At 28.6% G+C, this 21,779-nt stretch overlaps 1 protein-coding gene across 1 annotated transcript in view; it reads left to right on the top strand.

The window, feature by feature from the left end:
* Positions 1 to 19,023, top strand: part of LOC100206753 (histone acetyltransferase KAT8) — a 49,782-nt gene extending 30,759 nt beyond the window's left edge. The window contains exons 6-9 of the mRNA XM_065813399.1: positions 2,485 to 2,625; positions 9,731 to 9,824; positions 10,256 to 10,406; positions 18,665 to 19,023. Coding sequence (XP_065669471.1) covers positions 2,485 to 2,625; positions 9,731 to 9,824; positions 10,256 to 10,406; positions 18,665 to 18,875 — 597 coding nt within the window. The 3' untranslated portion in view covers positions 18,876 to 19,023. The remainder of the gene's footprint in view (positions 1 to 2,484; positions 2,626 to 9,730; positions 9,825 to 10,255; positions 10,407 to 18,664) is intronic.
* Positions 19,024 to 21,779: the final 2,756 nt, after the last annotated feature.

Below are 21,779 nucleotides of genomic sequence, written 5' to 3'. Positions count from 1 at the left end.
AAAAGCACATCGTAAATGTAATAAGACCTGCTTTATCTGCCAAGCTTGAGCCACTCTCCCATTGTTGTAAGATTGCATTTCTTTCTTTTTTCTTCAAATACAATTATGGTCAATGCTCAAGCAAGCTATTATCTCTGTAACGATAAACCAAAACTCATTCTTGTTTGGCTTTTTATTCAACAAGTTGCATCCTTTTACTGTATCTGTCCCTTCATGCTAAAAAAACTTTTATTAATCCAGTTTTTTCCCTTGTGCATCAAAAAAATCTTACTTATCTTCATATTTTCCTTTTTTATACAACTTACAACTTTTTAAGTCTTTAGTTATACGTTATCTAGGATTTTAACTTATTCTCTATTTTAAAGTAACTCATAACTTAATAGTGGTTGGTTGCAATCTTGTTGAAAATAAATTTGAGTTTAAAAATATATAAATGTATGTCAGTATTTAATAAATAGTAAATATAAGCGTAAAATTATTATATATATTTTTTCTAGCCCCGGCTATCAATCCCTGCTAAATCTTATCATTTTGCCGGTGCCGGTGCGGGATTTGCAAAAAGTCTCGTTTTTAGCCAGAGCCAGGGCCCCAGTCACTTACTACATATTTATATTATCTTCTAGTTTTAATAGCTAGCTCAGATATGTTTCAGAAACAAAAATATTCTCCAATGAAAACAGAAATTATGTATGTAACCATATCTATATATTTTAATCATATTACTAGAAACCAGCGTAAAAAACTTATCCCTGAACCACATCCAGCCAACCTAGCCATGTTTTCTATAAACCTAGCCATATTTTCTATGATGGATTAAACATCCATACATAGGATTTATATTATCTTCTGGTCCTAAAAGCCAACTCAGACATGTTCCAGAAACAAACATATCTTTCAGTGGAGACAGCAATTATGTGTGTAATCATATCTATATATTTTAGTCATATTACTAGACATCAACGTAAAAAATCTATTCCTGAGCCATTTCAGCTAACCCAGCCTTACTTCAAAGTACCTATGATGGATTTAACATCTATACATAGGATTTATATTATCTTCTGGTAATAAAAACTAGCTCAGACATGTTCCAAAAACAAATATATTTTTCCGTAGAGACAACAATTATGTATGTAACCATTGTTCTGTTACTTAGATAAGAAGTATATATATATATATATATATATATGTATATATATATATATATATATATATATATATATATATATATATATATATATATATATATATATATATATATATATATATATAGATGTATATATATATGTATATATATATATATATATATATATATATATATATATATATATATATATATATATATATATATAGATATATAGATATATAGATATATATATATATATAAAGTTTACAAACAATTCACGCTTAGATTAAAAAACTAAACAAAATGCCAAATGACTTCTAATTGATCAAACTTTAAAATGATTTTATCACCAAGTTATATCATGCTGATATCCTTAACGATAATTATGATGGTGGTGCTGATATCCATAACTCGGCAAAAATTTCTTATGTAATAAAATTATTGTTATTGAAAGAAACTGTATTTTTTGTATAATAACTGTATTAAAATTATATAAACATATATATATATATATATATATATATATATATATATATATATATATATATATATATATATATATATATATATATATATATACACATATATATATATATATATATATATATATATATACATATATATATATGTATGTATGTATGTATATATTTATATATACATACATACATATATATTATTTTAAAATATCAAGAAATATAGCTAATACAGCTATTAATAAATACAGAAATACAGCTAATAAAGCTAATAAATACAGCTAAGAAATTACAGCTAAATATGGATCTGAAATCTAAAAAAGCACTGAACAATTACTATCATTAAAAAAAATCTGTTGCTTAATTAAAAAAAACCAATACATTTTTTAAGCCATTTAACCGCTGATGTCAATAGTAACAATTTTATATAAACTATAACGGTTAAAAAATTGTCATATTTTACAAGCTGATGATGCTGGTATCCATAACCCAGCAAACCTTTCTCGTTTAATAAAATTATCATTATTGAGAGAAACTGTATTTTTTGATGTTATATATATATATATATATATATATATATATATATATATATATATATATATATATATATATATATATATATATATATATATATATATATATATATATATATATATTATTTCCTAATTTTTAAATATTTTTGCTTTGTTAGGAGAGTGTTTCCTGAAAACTTAAAAAATTATTTGAGCTTTACCATTTTTCTTATGGGTTTTTAATTGTTGTTTTAACTTTTTCTCTTATTTTTTATAAAGATATTTCTCATTATAAAAACATTTATTTTTTCTGCTTTTTTTTTGTTTGTTTGTTTAGTATCAGATATTTAACCAAAAAAGTGTTTAATATTTTTAGATCTACTGCCAAAATATATGTCTACTTGCTAAACTGTTTCTTGATCACAAAACGCTTTATTTTGATGTTGAGCCATTCCTTTTCTATATTTTGACAGAGGTTGATAAAGAAGGGGCGCATATGGTGGGATATTTTTCAAAGGTAGTTTAATTTATTTTAATTAAAAATTAGTTCATTAAACGATAGTCCTAGATTGATGTGTATTTTTTACTATTTTTTGTTTTATGCGTATTTGATATTTATTTTTATACTGTTTTTAGTTAGATGTTTGTTTTGATTGATTTTTATTTTCATACTATTTTTAGTTTAATTTTAGTGTATTTTAATTGATGTGTATTTTTATACTCTTAGTATAAAAATACACATCAATTAAAATACATTTTAGGTTTAGTTTGATGTGTATTTTGATTGATGTATGTTTTTATAGTGTTTTTAGTTTTATGTGTATTTTATTTGATGTGTATTTTTATACTGTTTTTAATTTGATGTGTATTTTGATTAATGTGTATTTTGATTGATGTGTATTTTGATTGATGTGTATTTTTATACTGTTTTTAATTTAATATGTATTTTTATAATTTTTGTGTGTGCATGTGTTATAAAAGTATATACATATTTTAAAATAGTTATATCAAGGGTGCAAAGTTTTATCGATTTGCAGGTACACCGGACTTCAGGGTCAAAATTTATAGACTCATAGGACTTCAGGTTTTTTTTCCTTAAAGAAATAATTTAGCGAAAAACTGTACTTCTGAACCTACATTCATAATCCCTCAAGATTTGCATAGAAAACTTGTGAAATAGGAATTACTTTAAATGCAGCCTGTGTTGAATCATTGATAAGCATAACTACTAAATATATATAAAATATGTTTATAAAATAACATTTGGCAAAGGTGCCAAGCTTGGTGAATCTTTGATTTGCTTTGATGTTTTTTTTACACTTTATTTTCATTTATGAAGTTTTAATCTTACACATTTCAAGTAAAAGGTTTCTAAGATGACAAATGATCTGTTGGCTTCTTATCAAGACAAAAATAAATATCATCAGCAAACAATGCCACCTTAGATGTGAGAACATCTGGAAGATCTTTCATGTAAATTAAATAGAGTATAGGGCCAATGATAGAACCTTGAGGAACCCCTGAAGTTACAGGATATGAAGAAGAGTGGTGTCCATGGAGGACAATTTTTATACTACGATTGGAAAGGAAGGATTCAATCTTAAAGATGTTACCTGGTACACCATAAAAAAGCTTATAGAGAAGACCAGCATGCCATACTTTATCAAAAGCTTTAGAAGTGTCAAGTGCAATAGTCTTAACCTCTCCAGCTATATCTAATCTAGGATAAAACGTATCGGTTATTACTGTTAGCAAATCAGCTGCAGACCGAGAAGATCAAAATCCATATTGATGGTCATAAAGTAAGTTATTAGATTCAAGATAGGAGATTAAGGGTTTATTAATTAAAGATTCAAAAGCCTTGCTTTTGATAGGATGAAGACTAATGGGACGGTAGTTAGATGAGTCAGATCGCTCTCCAGAATTTTCGAAAATAAGGATAATAGATGCTGCTTTCCAGCATGCCAGAAAACAAGACTTCGATAAGAGGGAATAAAAGATTCCATGCCAGCCTGAATTCAAGAAGTTATGTAAGAAGCACATTTATCAGCAGAAAGACAAAAGATTTCTACCCAAGGGCCATCACAAAGAAAATCATGGAAAGAGACCCAGTCAGCTTTAAGGTAGTTGCAAGAGGTACGATGATAGGAGCATTCTGATGATGAAGAAGTGTGAGAGAAGTTTTAGAGAGATCAAACCGTGATCAGAAGCATCTAAGATTGAATGTGGAGAAACTGAGCACTGACTAGAATCAGAAACAAGACAAGTCAGAAGGTAAATGATTCGGGTTGTCTGGAAAATGAGTTGGAAGGTTGACAATTTGAGTTAGAGATTGAGAAAGGCAAAAGTTGTGGGCCTTAACGCCTGCAGAGTCACTGACACTAGAGCCAAGCCATTCAGTGTGATGAGCATTAAAATCACCAACAATAACAATATTGGCTGATGGGTAAAGAGAGAGGGCTTGGTCAATTTGATCAGAAATAACATCAAATAGAGTGCATTCTTGAGATAAAGGAGAATGATATAGAACAAAGAGAAAGGCGATGGAGTGAAGTGGTGTTAAATAAAAGCACATAAAAGATTAGTCGGCCAAGCATGTGATTATTGGAGTCTTTACGAATTAAAGGAAGATAACCATCAACACTAAGATCACAAGATGAGACAGCCAAACTCAAATTAGTCTCACAAAAAACAAGTAGGTCTGGCAAATTTTGCAAGAGATAAGAGTCAACCGAAGAAAAGTTACTTTGAAGATCATAAATATTAGTGAATGATAAGTTTAGAGAACTTAGTGATAATGATGGTTTTTTGTGTTTTATAGTTTTTGGTACTTTAATCATTTTTAAATTTGTTAAAGAACTTGACTCAATGCATAGATCGAACTCAGTACACTTTTTAATAGTTCAAGCTAGCCCCATTATTATTAATAAACCCTAAGCGATAGCAAAGTGCTCCAAATGTGGCCTCGACAATGCACACTAAAAGTACAAACAGGGACACCATTCATGCGCAACATGGCACTGTTAGTACTCTGATAGTTTACAGCTGTAAACTATCAGAGTACTAACAGTGCCATGTTGCTACCACTCTGTGGTAGCTCTCAGAAAAGCTGATAAAATCAGCTTTTCTGAGAGCTACCACAGAGTTCGGGAAACCTGACTACCAGTAAGCCTCAGAACCATAAAACCGAGTTTTACACTCATTAGGAGATAATAGAATGAGTTGCCTAGTCATAAAAACATAGACACAAGCGAAACCGGTGCATTGAGTCAAGAAGGTCCAGCATTTAACATCTTTAGCTGAAAACAATGTATTATAAATACATTTGTGCCAGCCTAATAGATGAAGGTGTGTGAGGCTGGTCAATAGATAGGATCTGTTTACCCCTTAAGTAGTTGTCTAGGAGGTCTTCTACGAGACAGTAGCCGGATGTGTTTAACATCTGACGATGAGTATTTTTATTGAGGCACCATCTCTAGCCTTTAGTTAACCAAGAGCCCCGAGGCAGGGGGTGTTTTAAGTAGGAGTTGGCTGATCCTCCTAAGCTGTCAGACAAACTATAATGATTTTATTAGCATTATTAAAAGCTGCTGCAGGTAATTTTGATGATTTTGATAAATCAAGATTAACACCTTGGCAAACAAGAATGTTTAACTGTTCGAAAATTACAGAAAGTGTCATAGAGACAATAAAAACAGTTTAGGATTTGCCAGACAGTTGTAGCTCTAGTTTTGGTACAAAAGTCAGAAATAGTGGTATAACCACAGAAGCTGTTTATAAAGTTAATAGGAGCACATCCAGATAGAAAATCACTCTATCTAGTTTGTCGTTATCACTGGAACTTGTTAATGGTGCAGTATGGAAGATATTGTTTTTGACATTTTAGGCTCTGAAAACAATCTGTTTGCAAAGTTTAAAGATGAATAGTTAATGGTCCTGGATAAAGATCAACCAATACTAGTTCTGGAAACTGAAATTAAATGATTGTTGAGCATAAAACACAAAGTTGTCATAGTGCTTAAAGAAATCTCGCAATAGCTCAGCAACTTTTCCAAAAGATAATTATCATAATTATTAAGATCTGCTGAAAGATCATGGATCTGCTGAAAACACTCTTATGGAGCCCGGTGTAAGGATGAGAGATTCTTTTCGTCGAAAATGCAATCCAAACGAGTAATTTTGGCTTAAATTTGTCTTTTCTTTTTAACCTTACATCATTTGGTGCTCCATTTATGCCAGAAGAGTAGAATTTAGCGTTTCCAGAAATGTTGTGTTGCAAAAATATGGTGTTTCAAAAATATGGAATCCAGCGTTTCCAGAAATATGGTGTTGCTTAAATAAATGTATGATTCATCATTAATATCAATTTTTTTCTTTGGAAAAATTAAAGGTTATCTACAGCATTTCAAACAAACAACTGCTTTTTGCGACAGAGTACTTGTAGTTGTTTCAGTTTATGGTAATGAGTAAAGATGTTTTTATTGATAATTTTTGCATATGTATGATTGTGATACATTAAATCGGGTTTTTTTTAGCCTGGTGTATCTGATTAATTTTATGCTAAATGTATAATTTTGATTAAATCCATATTACTGTCATTTTTATAAAATAATTAAAATTGTAACATTTTATAATGTAAAAGTTTAAAACTATTAACTCAAAATGTGTACCTCATGTTCACATTCAGAGGCTATAGGTGAGACTCCAGAATCATATTATTGATAGTATAATGTGAAGTAACTTCACTTTTTAAAGTTTTGCCACTTCATATCCTAGACAACCTTACTGCACACAGTATAATGTCATCTTTTCTACTATCAAAAAGAATGAAACATTGTTTATTTTATTTTCAAGTTTTGAAGTCAACGCTTTTCCAATCTTTCCTTATGCCTGCTTAACTTTGTTAAGATCAATAGTAAACTATGTATTTCCTTCTGAGATAAAATTAGCATCAAATGACAGCAATTCCTTTTTTTCTTAAACCTGTATGGTGTCTATTTTCTTTTACTATTTCCGGTTAAGGAGCTGAATTACTTCTAGTTTTTTGGGGGGTGTTTGACATATTTAAAAAGTTTACATTATACATTTTTTAGCTGAAATAAAATAATTTTTAAAAGTATTCAAAATGTTTTTTATACTCTTTTGTTTTTACACTAACTACCGATAGATATGGTTGATATGATATTTGCTATTACGATCATTTATATAGAAGATACTTTTATAGCATAATATCTGTGTGTATATTTGTGTTTGTGTGTTTGTATATATATATATATATATATATATATATATATATATATATATATATATATATATATATATATATACACATACATACATACATACATACATACATACATACATACATACATACAGACCTACATACATACCTACATACATACCTACATACATACATATATTTATACATATGTAGGCCCATAACACTGCAGAACATTTACTAAAGTATTGCTTAATACTACCAGCATGCAGATCTATTGCTGTTGTCAAAGTTTGAATTAAGGTTGTTCTTTTTTGATATTGGCCCAAAATCAAAATTATGAAATGAGTCAAAATTTTATCTGAACCCAGCTCTACTTCATTTGTCTCACTTTCATCTGCCTGTTTTTCTTTCTGATATTCTCTATTGTAGGTATATAAGAGTTTTTCTTTCCGATATTCTCTATTGTAGGTATATAAGAGTTTTTCTTTCTGATGTTCTCTATTGTAGGTATATAAGAGTTTTGTAATTAGTAAAATTGTAGCTATGAAAAGTTATGGATTAAAGTTGAAAGTTTAAGTTGAAAGTTATTTTTTTTGTTCTGTACAAATTTTCGATATATATAAAATGATTAATTCTAATTTAATTTGGAATATATATACATTAGTAAACTTCATTAGGAATCTAAATAACAAAGTTTGAATTTTCTATTTGTAAAACAATGGTTATATTAATTTTTAGGGGGAAAAAATACCATACTATTTTGATCAAAATTCCAGGTATTTATCTATACCCTAAAAAAACAACTGATTAAAATTATTCCTGAAGACTCTTAAATTGTTAAACAAACAAGTTTATAAAAAGCTTTTAAAGAAATGTGATCAGATAGCATGAGTATTTTTCTCTTTTTAATTACTTTTCCAACAACTCAATGTTTCTGAGGCCTTCTGTTAGTAAAGTTTCCCGAACTCTGTGGTAGCTCTTAGAAAAGCTGATTCCATCAGCAACTGTAAAATGTTATTATGAGTATTAACAGTGCTATGTTGCCATAGATAGCGTCCCTGTTAGCGCTTTTGGTGTGCATTGTTGAAGTTGTATAAGGACCCCTCTGTTACAACTTTGGGCTAATCAAGAATTATCTTTTTCCGGATATTTCTGGAATTCCGGATATTTTTCTCAACTTTTAATTTTTCCGGATATCCAAAACGTTTTCCATACATACTAGTTTAGGTGTATATTTTTGTAATATATTTGTTTTTTAAGCTTTTTCACTCATCACTTATACAAAAATTAAAAAAAGTTTGTAAAAATAAATTGAAACAACTTAGCTGAAAGCAATATTAAGAGTAAAAAAAGGGAAAATATGTTACGGATTTTTTCGGATATTTTACCTAAACAATTTTCCGGATTTTTAATATATGATCTGGATGATCTATGGTTAATAAGCAGGACTAAGGCAACTGCAAACCTCATTGCTTAGGATGTCATACAATGATCAAGTCAAGTTATATCTGTTAAATCTTATTTCTTGCAAAATAATTTTGAAAAACTCTGGAAAACACTCTAACACCTATCATCCAATAGTTTTTCTTTTTTATTAGCTAGGTTTTTGAGAGGTACACCATATAAGCGTGTTTTATAAAGTGTATCTGGGAAAGTTTTAAAGATTTTTAAATTTTTTTTATTTTCTAATTGCAGTATTAAAGTTGTCCTTGACAACTTTAATATTGTGATTAAGGACAACACTCATTATTTTCAGTATTTTCTGTGGTACGAGTTTCTATCTTCCTGAAAATCTTACATCACAACTTGATACTTCAGTCTCCAATCATGACAAAAAGTTATTGCTTTTAAATTGCTTAGAACAGTTAGTCAATCTTGAATCTCACTTCAAATTAACATCAAATTTATTGCTAACAATTATTGCAATATTGTTCCTAAATGTTTCCATTCACCGGATTATTATTCACTACTGGCTTCCATGCAAAATTAGCATCTGCTAAGGTCAGCTCTCTATCATGTTCGCCATTTCCTTACTCCCAATTCCATTCTCTACCTCTAAGTTTTTTATTTGTCTCTGTATGGACTACAGTTGTCAGACAAGAGTCAGTCAGAAAAATTCTTTAAGCTGCACATGCCATAGACAGTATATCATAAACACTCTGCAATTGTAAACAATTTATATGCTGCATGACTTTCTGTATGCAGTGTGAACTATTACGTTTGTGCTATTTTTAGAAGTTTAAAAAATCTTGGAGTCATTAAGTCATAAAAATTTTAATTGATGTCTGGGACACCGGACTAGGATCAAAACAGACTGCACACTCCAACTTTGCATCCATGTATTTTAAATGTTACACTGTTCTGTGTGTGTATTGTTTATATAAAAGTTAAATATAATTAGGAGAAAGATTCACCTGAAGGTAACAATGTCGCTTGTATTTTAACACTGCCACCATATCAACGAAAAGGTTATGGAAAATTTCAAATTGCATTTAGTAAGTAGTATTAGCTATATTAAACTGAAACTAAATAATATTTAGTTTCAGTTTTCTTTAGAAATTTGCATGTTATGAGTTATCCAAAATTAAATAGCTGTTTTTATAAATTTGCATATTTTAGGCTATGAGTTATCCTAAATTAAATAGCTGATTTTATAAAAAAAATAAAGCTGTGTATTATCAAAAATTTTCAATTAGTTTACAAAATTACAATTTTCAAAAAACTTATTTTAAGTATTTTTATTTATAAAAATTGGCTGATTGTATGAAAATATTTTCTGCTAGGTGTTATCCAAGATTGAAGAGCTGAATTTATTAAAAATTTTTAGACTATGAGTTCCAAAATTGAAGGGCTGATTGTATAAAAACATTTTATCAAAACATGAGTTATCAAAAATTGAAGGGCTGATTGTATAAAAACATTTTAGGCTATGAGTTATCAAAAATTGAAGGACTGATTGGCTCTCCTGAAAAGCCGTTATCTGATCTTGGCAAATTAAGCTACAGAAGTTACTGGACATGGGTTTTACTAGATGTTTTGCGAACTTCATCAGGCACTCTATCAATAAAGGATTTGAGGTATGTTTAACTACAACTCGTTTTCTTTTTCTTTAGTAATTTTGACTATTTATTAGAACTAATAAATAGTAAAGAATACATGACAAACATGACATATACAAAAACTAACTGTTTAACTACAACTCGTTTTCTTTTTCTTTAGTAATTTTGACTATTTATTAGAACTAATAAATAGTAAAGAATACATGACAAACATGACATATACAAAAAATTTATCAACCCATTTTCTTTGTTGGCTGATGAAGAATTTCATTCTTGCGTGGCTTGTGGTCAAATGCACATTTTCTAACAGCTGTTTTATCATAATTTCAATAGTATTCAATATGCTATTAAATACTATTGAAATTATGATAAAATATATAATAAAGTCATAAGAATTCATAATCTGGAAACATGGACCGCTTCTATTGTTTTTTAATTTCAACTTGAAAACTATGGGGCGACCTGGCAAGCCTGCATAAGTTTAAAAAATGGCAAGTTTTAATTGTGACTTTGAGGCAAATGTTGATTTGGAAGGTTTGTTTAAAATAGTTGAAGAAAGATTTTTAAACAATGAAATAATTACAGATATAGATTCTATTGTTTCTGAGGTTAATATCTATAGAGAAAATCTCAAGCAACATGCATGTAATCAGTGTCCAAAAGTATACAAAACGATCAGAGACACACTGCATCCAACCGTATATTCGAGAACTTTGATAGTTGTTCTTTAAACAATAATAATACAGAAAGTTTTTCAAATAAATATCCACGCCAAAACTGAAAAGCATAGCTGAATGTGCAAGTTTATTTGAAAGGGACATATGTCTTCCATTTGATATAAGAAAGCACTTTTTATCTAAGAAATTGATTTATCAATAAATTATGCTGAAAATCTTTTTAAAAAATTAAATCCAATAATAGAAAAATTTAACTGCAATAATGATTTATTTTATCAAGAGTATTATGAACTGTTAAATGAAAATTTACTAGCTTCACACTTATGCGATATAAGTTTAGGTAATACACACTACTCATTGAAATATCTTCTTACTGGTGTAAAACTGAATTTTGTTGAAACTGTAAATACAACTCAAGAAGTTACTGATATAGAGAGAAAGAGTTTACATTATCTTGTTGGATATATTTTTCAAAAGTTGTATACTAAATTTCAAAGTAGTAAAAATTCATCTATGTATAGCCAACAGTATGTTTCGATTTTGCTGCACTGCGGAGTTATAGAAGATAATACTCAGACTCTAATATATATTAGTGATAGAGAAGGTTTATTGAAAGTGAACAATATAATTCAAGATCTATTTCTGACATGCAAGAATATTTTTTGCAGAAAAACACAAGTTTTTTCAAAACTAGATCCTGTAGATCTGGTTAGGTCCATGTCAACAAATTTTATTGTACTTTCTTTTTATAAACAAGTTTCCAATGATCCAGAATCTACTGAAGTTATTAAGAATTTGCTAGAGCACTTACTTACATTGTTTTTAAGAGTTCATTAATTTCTTTATGCCAGAGACATTATTGAGAAACATAAAATGAAAAAGAAAAAACTTGAGTTAGTTGTTTGTTGAATTAGTTTGTTAAACATAAAATGCTATTTTCATAGCCACATATCTTTTTAAAACATCAATGGCATAGCAACTATTTAAACTCTGTTTAATAATATGATTAAGATGCTTTATTTATTAAAAAATTTGTTGTGTTGTTAGATTAATAAAAATCAACTTTAGGGTTAGTTTTTTGTATTATATAATACTACACTATACTGTTTTATTTATATTGTATTTGATTAAAAGTTGCTTTTATTCTTTGTATTTGATTGAAAAGTATTTTTAGTTCATGAAAAGCAATTTGATTTCGATTTTCAAACTTCATTTTAAAAAAACTTCTATTGATTATGTTTATGACTTAATTATGTTTATTTATGTTTATAAATACTTTTTGTTTTTAAGATTAAAACAAAAATTTTTTTTTAATTTAAACTTGATCATTGTTTTAAAAATAAAGAAAAATTAGTCAAAGACATTTGAGGTATTTGTATTAAGTTAGTACTTAGGCCTTCTCTTGCATGTTTAGCATGTTGTTATTATAATTTTATTGTTGTTTACATAAATTCCTCTGTCTGTTCGCAACCTCAAGTACTCACTTTTCATTTTCACTCTAATTCATATAATTTAAAACTGAATTAAATAGATTAGATTTAATTTTAAAAATTTAAATTTAGAGAATTTTTTGTTTTACTGCCTTGATTGGTTCCCTGTGAGACTTAAACAAAATAACCCTATCTCTACATATGTACAGATTATTTATTACAAAATCTACTCACCAAAATATGTTTTAAAACATTAAAAAAATTCCCACCACCACTTTTATATCCACCCCATTGTATTAAGTATGCAAGAGTACTTAATGGAAGACCCTTTTTTATATCAAAAAAATCCAATTATTCAGGGATATTTTTTGAAGAGAAATACATTGCCTTTATGCCAATTTTTTATAGATACCATCATAAATGACAAATAATGCTTTTAAAATAACTTTTTTATTTTATTTTCTTATTTATCATCAAATGTGAAATAGAAGCACTCAATATTGGTTTCTAATTTGAATGACTTTGACCTTCTTTTTTTTTTCGGTAAGGAATATTTTCAATATCCATAATATTACTGTCATTACATTGAACATTACCAGTAACTGGACAAACTGAAAACTGTGACTTGATTGTATTGTCATTTAAGCCCAAATCTCTGATAGATGGATTATCTTTGCGACCGATTACACGTTGCCTTCCAAAGTAGTTTTCAAGATCATCTTGACAGAATCTTTCAGAGAAAACAAGCTTAACACCATTTTCAAGTAAAAATTTTACAACTTCTTTAAATGAATGCACTGTAATTTGCAAACGTTCATAAGTTTGTGTAGAAATAAACATTTTTTCTCGTTAAAACTTCCTTCTTGCTCATCTATAGATTCCTTCCACAATTAAAAAGAAAGAAGTTAACCAAGCAAATCTTGAATCGTCTACTGATTCATAAGGCTTTAAAAATACCTTTCTCTTTGTTATATATTCAACACTGTTTTTTACATTTAAGCAATCAAAAAATATATCCATCATTAAACAAAGTTCTGTAGTTCCAGCTGCTTCTGGTGGTCCAAACTGTTTTAAAACATTTCCTACTGTTTCATTCAATACTTGGGATGCAAGACGTACTCTCATAACAGAATATGGTGTTAAGTTTATGTGAAAGTGATCACAATTTAATTTAAGTTAATTTGGGAACAAGTTTTAAACCTCTCTCTTATAAAAATTATAAAATTTGGAAAATGTCAAAGAAGAAAAAATCCACTATTCCACATATAGCGTGATTTACATCCAGAACCAGAATTACTTAAGCAGTTTTGAGAAGTTTTGATTAGATGAGGTACATCTGCAAAGAAAAAAATGAATCTGTTATCATAAATAAACAAGTTTTTAGTGCGATATATGTCTTTCTCTGAACCACAATCTAATTTCTTATGCCTTTTAAAGAACTTTCTTTTAGGAAATGCACCATGTGCAGTTGCAGCAATGACTTTTAAATTTATACTTTCTAAATAACGAACTGCTTTCCAAAATATTGGCATAAGTTGTGATGATGTCACTCCAGTTGTGGCAAGTGTAGCTAGACTATAGAAAAGTGGATTTACTATACTTTTAACGTGAAATACTAATACATAAGATGCTATCTCTCTCACATTTTTTAGTGTTGCATAGTTAGTTTGAATATCTCCTAAATCTACAAATCCAACTAACTCACCGGAGTATTTATTCCAAGCTAAATCTTCTTGAACTTTCATTTCATCAAACAAAATAATAAAGTAATAAAGTGTTATTTGCAAGATCATTAATGACTTAAATGACTAAAACCTCTTGAAGTATGTATATAATTTTTGTAGTCTCTCAAGGTGCATAAACTTGGAAGAACTAAATATCCTGAGCCAGTTTTACTATCAAAGCGCAAGTCAGAATATGCTGACGAAGATTTAATTGCTAAATTAAGACAAAATTTCATTATCATTGGATGGTACTTAAGACTACAAGAACTAGAAGCTTTAATATATTTTTGCTGCTCATTCCAAAATAGCTTCATGAAGTCTAAAATATTTTTCTAATTAAAACTAGAATACAGTGTTTTTGGTCTTGGTTGAGTTCTAAGTTCACTTTTTCTCTTTCTGAATTTAAAACTGTTTTCATATCTTCTATGCGATTTTCCAGCTGTTTGCATTTTAAACGCTGTTGTTGCAAACTTAATTTAATTCGTTCTGAGGAGGTAAATCTAAGAGGAGCATTCAGCTTTGCAGGTTGAATTGAAGTTTTTTTTTTTTATGTTTACTTCATAAGTGATTTTAAGATGCAGAGAATGGCATGAAGTACTACAGCTCTCGGGTTGTAACAAAATATTATAACTAAGTGAACAATAGAACTCATCTTGATTTAAACTAGGTTTATAAGAAAGCAGCTTAAAAACCAAATAATTAAATTTTTTAGGTATAACATGTTTTTTAAATTTAAAATTCTGGTTGATTAAGTCTAAATTTTTTACATCAATACCTTGACAAAAAAAAAAGTTTCATTATGAATAATAAATTTTGATGATGAAACATATAAAAAAGATCCTTTATGTTGAAGGTACAGATAATGATCTTTTGGTAACATCAAACCAACAACTCGTATACAATGATCTAAAAACTCATCAACATAAATTTCATACTTAGGTAAAACATGTTCTGGCGAATTACAAGTAATTACTGCTAATTTATCATCCAAAGATATTTTTCACAAATCACTAATAGAGAGATAAAGTACGCTTAGTAAAATCATCAAAAGATTTGTAACATGGCATTGTAGTTTGAGAAATCAACTCTTGATTTACTAGAAATTCCTCACATTTTGTAATGGATAGCGAACTTCGCTGCAATGGATTACTTATCTTAGGGAGATTTAATGTTGGCAATCTATCCTTTAAAGTTTTTCTAGAAGAATATACCCAAAGTTAATCTTCGGTAAAGTAGAGTTCGCAAATATATAGGTTGAAAAAATTAATTCATTTTTTCAAAGAATCATCAATAAGTCTGTCTCGAATAATTACATTAATAAGGTCATTACACCATTTTTTATTTGCATCATTAGTTGGGGTAGGTACTTTAAAAATGCTGATACTTTTGTGTCTTCTTAAAGTTGAACAACCAAATATTGCACAATTTTTACCAGGCATAGAAGAAAAAGCAATTTCAATGAAAATATAAAAGAACTTGATAGAATAACAGGCAAACTCTAACAACAACAATCTTTCTGTGCATGTTCGGAAGTCCGGAAACGAAAAAAAACAGTATGAAAGAGTTAAAACAATGCCCTATTGTTTGCTTCCAAACTATATCTTTCTTATAACTATGTTTTCGACAAATCGAGATGTACTAGGTTGATGATTTTTAAAGCCTGTTTACACTGAAAGTTTTTGTTTTTATCAGTGACTGAAATAATTACTTTTTAATTTTTAAGACTGATTTTCACTTTTTTTTTTTTTTCTTTTTTTTTTTTGTTATGAGATATAACGCTTTTGTTGTTAACAAGTAAAAATTAATTAACGGTGGTTAGAATGTTTCAAAACTGTATCAAGAAGATAAAAGTATTTGTGCGTTTAAACTACATTTGTATATTAAGCTAAAGCGCATTTGACTGATTTGAACAATATAGGCTACTTAAAAGTGAAAAACTGCTTCAATTTCATGGGGAAAAAAATGTACAACTCCACCACAAGAACACTTTCCATTATTTCTAAAGAAGTACCTGGAATTAATAAAATAATAAACTAGTCAAAATTTCAAGTCATAAAGAACTTCTTATTAAGTAACTGTAGGATCGATCAACTATCAATACCAATCTCTTTTTTGAACCAATTTTCGGTCATTTAAATGTCAATCAAGCTGATCTTAGACTTTCAACGTTAGGGCGCAAAATGAAATTAAATTTTGCACCAGGGCAAGGTATCAAAAATAACTTATAAAATGCGCCCTGAAAATGAAAAAAAAGAATTTTTCATTATGACAATAGTGCGGCTTTTAAAAGTGTTAATATAAGCTATGCGCCTTAAACTCTGAAATATAAATATTTAAAAAGATTTTTAAATAGTAGATACCTATTTACAGAGTGGGGCGGTAGCGCGACTCAGTCCGCAACTCCGCTCAAGTGGACTTTCTATTGGGTTACGGAGTTTTTTCTATTTGGTTGCTCTTTCAACAAGGTCGCTTTTAAAAAAAAATTTTAAACGCTACTCCGCGAAGTTGTTTAAGTTACAGACTGTTTCTTTTACTGAAAATACTATTTGAAGTTGTTTAAGTTACAGACTGTTTCTTTTACTGAAAATACTATTTGAAGTTGTTTAAGTTACAGACTGTTTCTTTTACTGAAAATACTATTTGAAGTTGTTTAAGTTACAGACTGTTTCTTTTACTGAAAATACTATTTGAAGTTGTTTAAGTTACAGACTGTTTCTTTTTTTTGTTTCTTTTACTGAAAATGAAGTGAAAGAAAAACGAATCTTTCAAAATAACAAAAGTTTCCTGTTATCAAAATAATCTCAGATGTTTTCAATTTGATTTAAAAACTTTAAAAAAGCGGCATTAGTGCTACTATTTTTTATAGTGATAAATTATAAACAACGCAATATATTCAATGTATTACTTTACATATGATATTTCTTCATGTAAAATAATGCTTACTCTCGTTCTTTTTACTTTCAGTTTTTCAAAATATTTTCGTTTAACGGCGAGGTTCTTTTAGTTGTAGTTTTTATTCTCAAAAACAAATTCAACGAGTCAAGTGTCAAGATGTTAAAAGTAGTCCTGGGAAACAATTCGCATGCCATGTCCTACTTGCATTAGAAGTTTAGTATTAACGAGAGAGTGTGTAGAAGCAATTTATTTTAAAACTGTCAACAAATAGCTATTTCTTGTTCCGAAAAATATTTTGTTATGCTAAAAGTGTTTCTATCAATTGAAATTTGGTATTTTAACTAGATTTTTTTAATCCTCAGTTTGATGCAACAACTACAGACAATTGTTCAAACTATGTTAGTGCCTTCAACCGGTTTGGTTTAGTCGAGTAGGAAAAACAGAGAGAGTAGGTGGATCCTAAACTGGTCAACTTGACGCCATTCTTTTTGGAAGAAATTTCTAGAAAGTTGCAATGATTTTTTCGGAGGAAATTTCTAGAAAGTGGACGGAGTTCAAACTCTGACCACCAGTATAATCTCCGTGTATGATGCGTTAAAATATCTATCAATCAAAGAACATAATAATCTATATGTTTTGCTGTATATGAATAAAACAATCCAGTTCTATAAGGTGTACATTTGAACGATGTTTACATTCTTTTGTGCATCCCTATTACAAGCTGTCAGTTGTCAGCTACATCTGCCATGAATATAGCACAGATGACGATACAACAGATGAAGTAAAAAGATGTATGGTTACTTTTTGCGCGTATTTAACGCCAAAAGAAATTTTGCTTTTAAAACTTTGGAAGCGATGCCCAGCTCTGTCTACTTATCATTTTTGTATTATGTTTGTTTTTTATTTTACTTTATGTAAACTATTTCTTTTGTTTCATTTACTTACAATAGTGTAAGTAAATGAAACAAAACAGTACAAAAAATATAGATAAAAGTTGTTGCTGTTGTTGTTGTTTTTTTGTTTTTTTTAATAAATAGCTTAAATTAGTTGGTATCTTTATCATTGTTTTGAATATAAACAGTTTGAAATACAATTTTCAAATAGAGCGTAATTAAACTTTAACACAGAAAATCACAAAATAGTGGAATAATGTAACTAGTGCATCTAATACCGGTAGTACTGATACCGGAAGACCGGTATTACAGGGCTTTTTTATACCAAAATACTGGTATTGTGTTAGCTCAATACCGGTGTCAAAAGATTATATATTTAAGTATCGTTAAAGTCACTCGCTTTAACGTAGAGCACGTGTTTAACAGGAAAAAAATACAATACCGGTATTAGCGGTATTGAAAAATGATTTCGGTATTGGATGCACTACATGTAACCCATAGTACGATACCCAAATTAAAAGTTTACTTAATTTTTTAATTTAATTTTTGTATTATTCATAAGTATAATAATACTTGTAACTTATGTACTTATAATAATAATATTTGTATATGAATGCATGTAGGTGTATAAAACATTTGCTTTTCTATATACTTTAGTGTTTTAACCAGTATTACACAGGAAGATTGCATTGGTACATTACAATCCTTAAATATGGTGAAATATTGGAAAGGTCAGCACGTCATATGTGTTACTCCGAGGCTTATTGAAGATCATTTAAAAACATTTCCGTCAAAAAAACCACCACTTACTGTAGATCGTGTTTGCTTACTTTGGTCTCCGCCATACAAAAAGAAAATGAAAAAATAGTGCGTCATATGGTTACATTATATGATTACGTTATAAAGCTTGCGCAAGATTATATTTTAAATAACGACTATCTCATTTTAGCTTGATTAAATTTACTGTAAAGTGTGATGAAACAAACATAAGAAGTAAGAAATAAACTTTGTATAAATGATATTTTAATTCATATTGTTTGGTTGTGCAAAAGTTGTCCATATATTTAACGGGTGATGCGGAAGTTATCGGACAAATCCTAATTTCATTATTTGAGCATAATAATTAGTTTTTGTGGTTTTATGCGTAGGCATAAACGTTCTATAAAATATAAACTTTATTATTTGAAACACAATTATTTAAAATGAGGTTAAATGCAGCTGAACGAGAATCTTTTCGAAAGCGACTAAAAATGTTTTTTGTAAATAAACCTAATATAAAAAAAAAAAAAAATCGTAAATCATTTTGAAAAGGAAGAATTTGCTTGAAGTACAATATATGATAACCTAAAAAGACTTGAAACTGTTCAATCGTTTTCTGATAGAAAGCGCCCTGGTCGTCCAACATCCTGGACTAGAGAAAAGAAACCCGAATTAACGAGACTTGTCAACAATCGAAAAGGGGTCAGTCAGAGAAAAATAGATATTAAATTCGAATTAAATCAATCGACAATTGGTCGTCAGTTAAAAAAAATGAATATTAAATATATAAAACGTGAAAAGACTCCAATATACACTAAAGAACAACAAATAAAGGCAAAGAAAAGAAGCAGGAAACTAGTTAACCAACTCTATAACACAAAATCGCTTCTAGTCATCGATGGCGAAAAATACTTTTGTTTTGCAGGGAGAAACATGCCTGGAAATTCTGGATACTAAACAAACAACAAAAAGACATGCCCAGAAAGTGTTCGTTTTATAGAAAAAGAGAATTTTCCAAAAAAATTATTAATGTGGGTAGCCATATCTGACCGTGGTATGTTCGAGCCATTGTTTTGCACTTCCAAGGTTGTAGCGACCAATTCATCAATCTATATTACGTTGATAAAGAATCCAATTCCCCAAATGTTGATAAAGAATCCAATTCCCCAAATGTGCCTCAAGCACGACCAATTGAAAATTTTTGGGGACATTTGGCACAGAAGGTTTACGAGGGAGATTGGCAAGCTTCAACAGAGCAAGTTTTGATTGATCGCATTAAACTAAAACTACAAGAAATTGATTTAAACTTTTTACAGTCGCATATGAAAAGCGTCAGAGCAAAATTGAGATCAATTACAGATGGTGGTGTTTTTTCATATAAAAAATAATATATTTTTATTAAAAGATAAATGCTTTATTTAAAAAAAATATAATAGTAGTTTGTTTTTTTATTTATAAATAAGTTATTGACGTTTTTATTTTGTCCGATAACTTCCGCATCACCCGTTAAGAAATACTCTGTAAAACTAACAATTCTCTAGGAAGTTTTTTTTGAAATGCCTTAAGAATTTTAAAAATCACAAAGTTTCTCAAAAATGGGAAAATTACCAGCGGGGAAATGATTACGAAACCGTTAATTTAAAAATTTGTGTCTGGGCTTGGAATAGTTTAATCATATAAGAAATATTTTAAAGATATTTTATAAAATATAAAATTAAAAAAAATATTGATCAATTACTATTTTCACAAAAAATGTTTAAGTTGATATTGTTTCTATTATATTCTGTAATGAACCTGTATGATGGTTATAACATGACATCATGAAACCTAATGAAAATATTATTTAGAACTTTGAGATGTTATAAAAGTTAAGAATAACCATTGCTTCAAACCATGGCGCTCTTTGAGTAACTGGCCGTGACACGCAAAATTTAGAAAAAATTATGGGGGATATTGACTTCAATAAAATGATCGCGGAAGACTAAAAAAGCTTTTTTAGTCTTCCGCTTGTTTGATTCTTTTATAAATCTACTCAGAGTTGTTACGACAATATGTCTGGCAGATCTGTCGACATATTTTCAGACATATTTTCTGCCGACATAAAATATGTCCCACATATTTTCGATTGACATATTTTGACATATTTTTATGTCTGAATTATTTTCTGCTGACATAAAATATGTCAGACATATTTTCTATCGACATATTTTGACATAATTTTATGTCTGAATTATTTTCTGCTGACATAAAATATGTCAGACATATTTTCTGTCGACATATTTTGACATAATTTTATGTCTGAATTATTTTCTGCTGACATAAATATGTCAGACATATTTTCTATCGACATATTTTGACATAATTTTATGTCTGAATTATTTTCTGTTGACATAAAATATGTCAGACATATTTTCTATCGACATATTTTGACATAATTTTATATCTGAATTATTTGCTGTTTGGTATTCTTGAAGAAAAAATCAATGTAACAAATTTATTGCGCATTTTAACTTAATTTACAGAGTTAAATTAAGTTGAAATGCAAAGTAAAAATAGTTTAACAAATTTGTTGCTTTTTTGCAATCAATTATAATTGAAGGTCAACACAAAAAAAAAATTTTTTTTGGTGCCGAGCAAACAGTTTGTTTTTTGGATTGTATTTCACATTTTGATTTCAAATATGCAACTCATTTTTTACCATCACGTCAAGTTGTAAAGATATTTGGGTTCAGATCTTTAATATTTGGGGTAAAGTCCCTAATATTGTCAAAAGTATGTCAACTTGGGTCTCAAAAAAAGCGTATTTTAGAAGATAGTATAGAGATTTTAAAAAACATAAAAATTTTTCCTTAAAATTTTTTGGCAAAAAAATTATTTAAAAAAATGCTAAAGACTCTTAAAAAAATGTCAACAAAATGTTTTTCAGCAATAATACAAAAAATACTTATTTTTTATTACAAACGAATAACATCTTTAAAATCTCTATGAAAATACGCTTCTTTTGAGACTCAGG

Source organism: Hydra vulgaris, chromosome 12 (genome assembly GCF_038396675.1).
Source record: "Hydra vulgaris chromosome 12, alternate assembly HydraT2T_AEP".
NCBI lineage: Eukaryota > Metazoa > Cnidaria > Hydrozoa > Anthoathecata > Hydridae > Hydra > Hydra vulgaris.
Note: the sequence above shows the minus strand (reverse complement) of the source record. Positions and strands in the feature narration are given on the sequence as shown.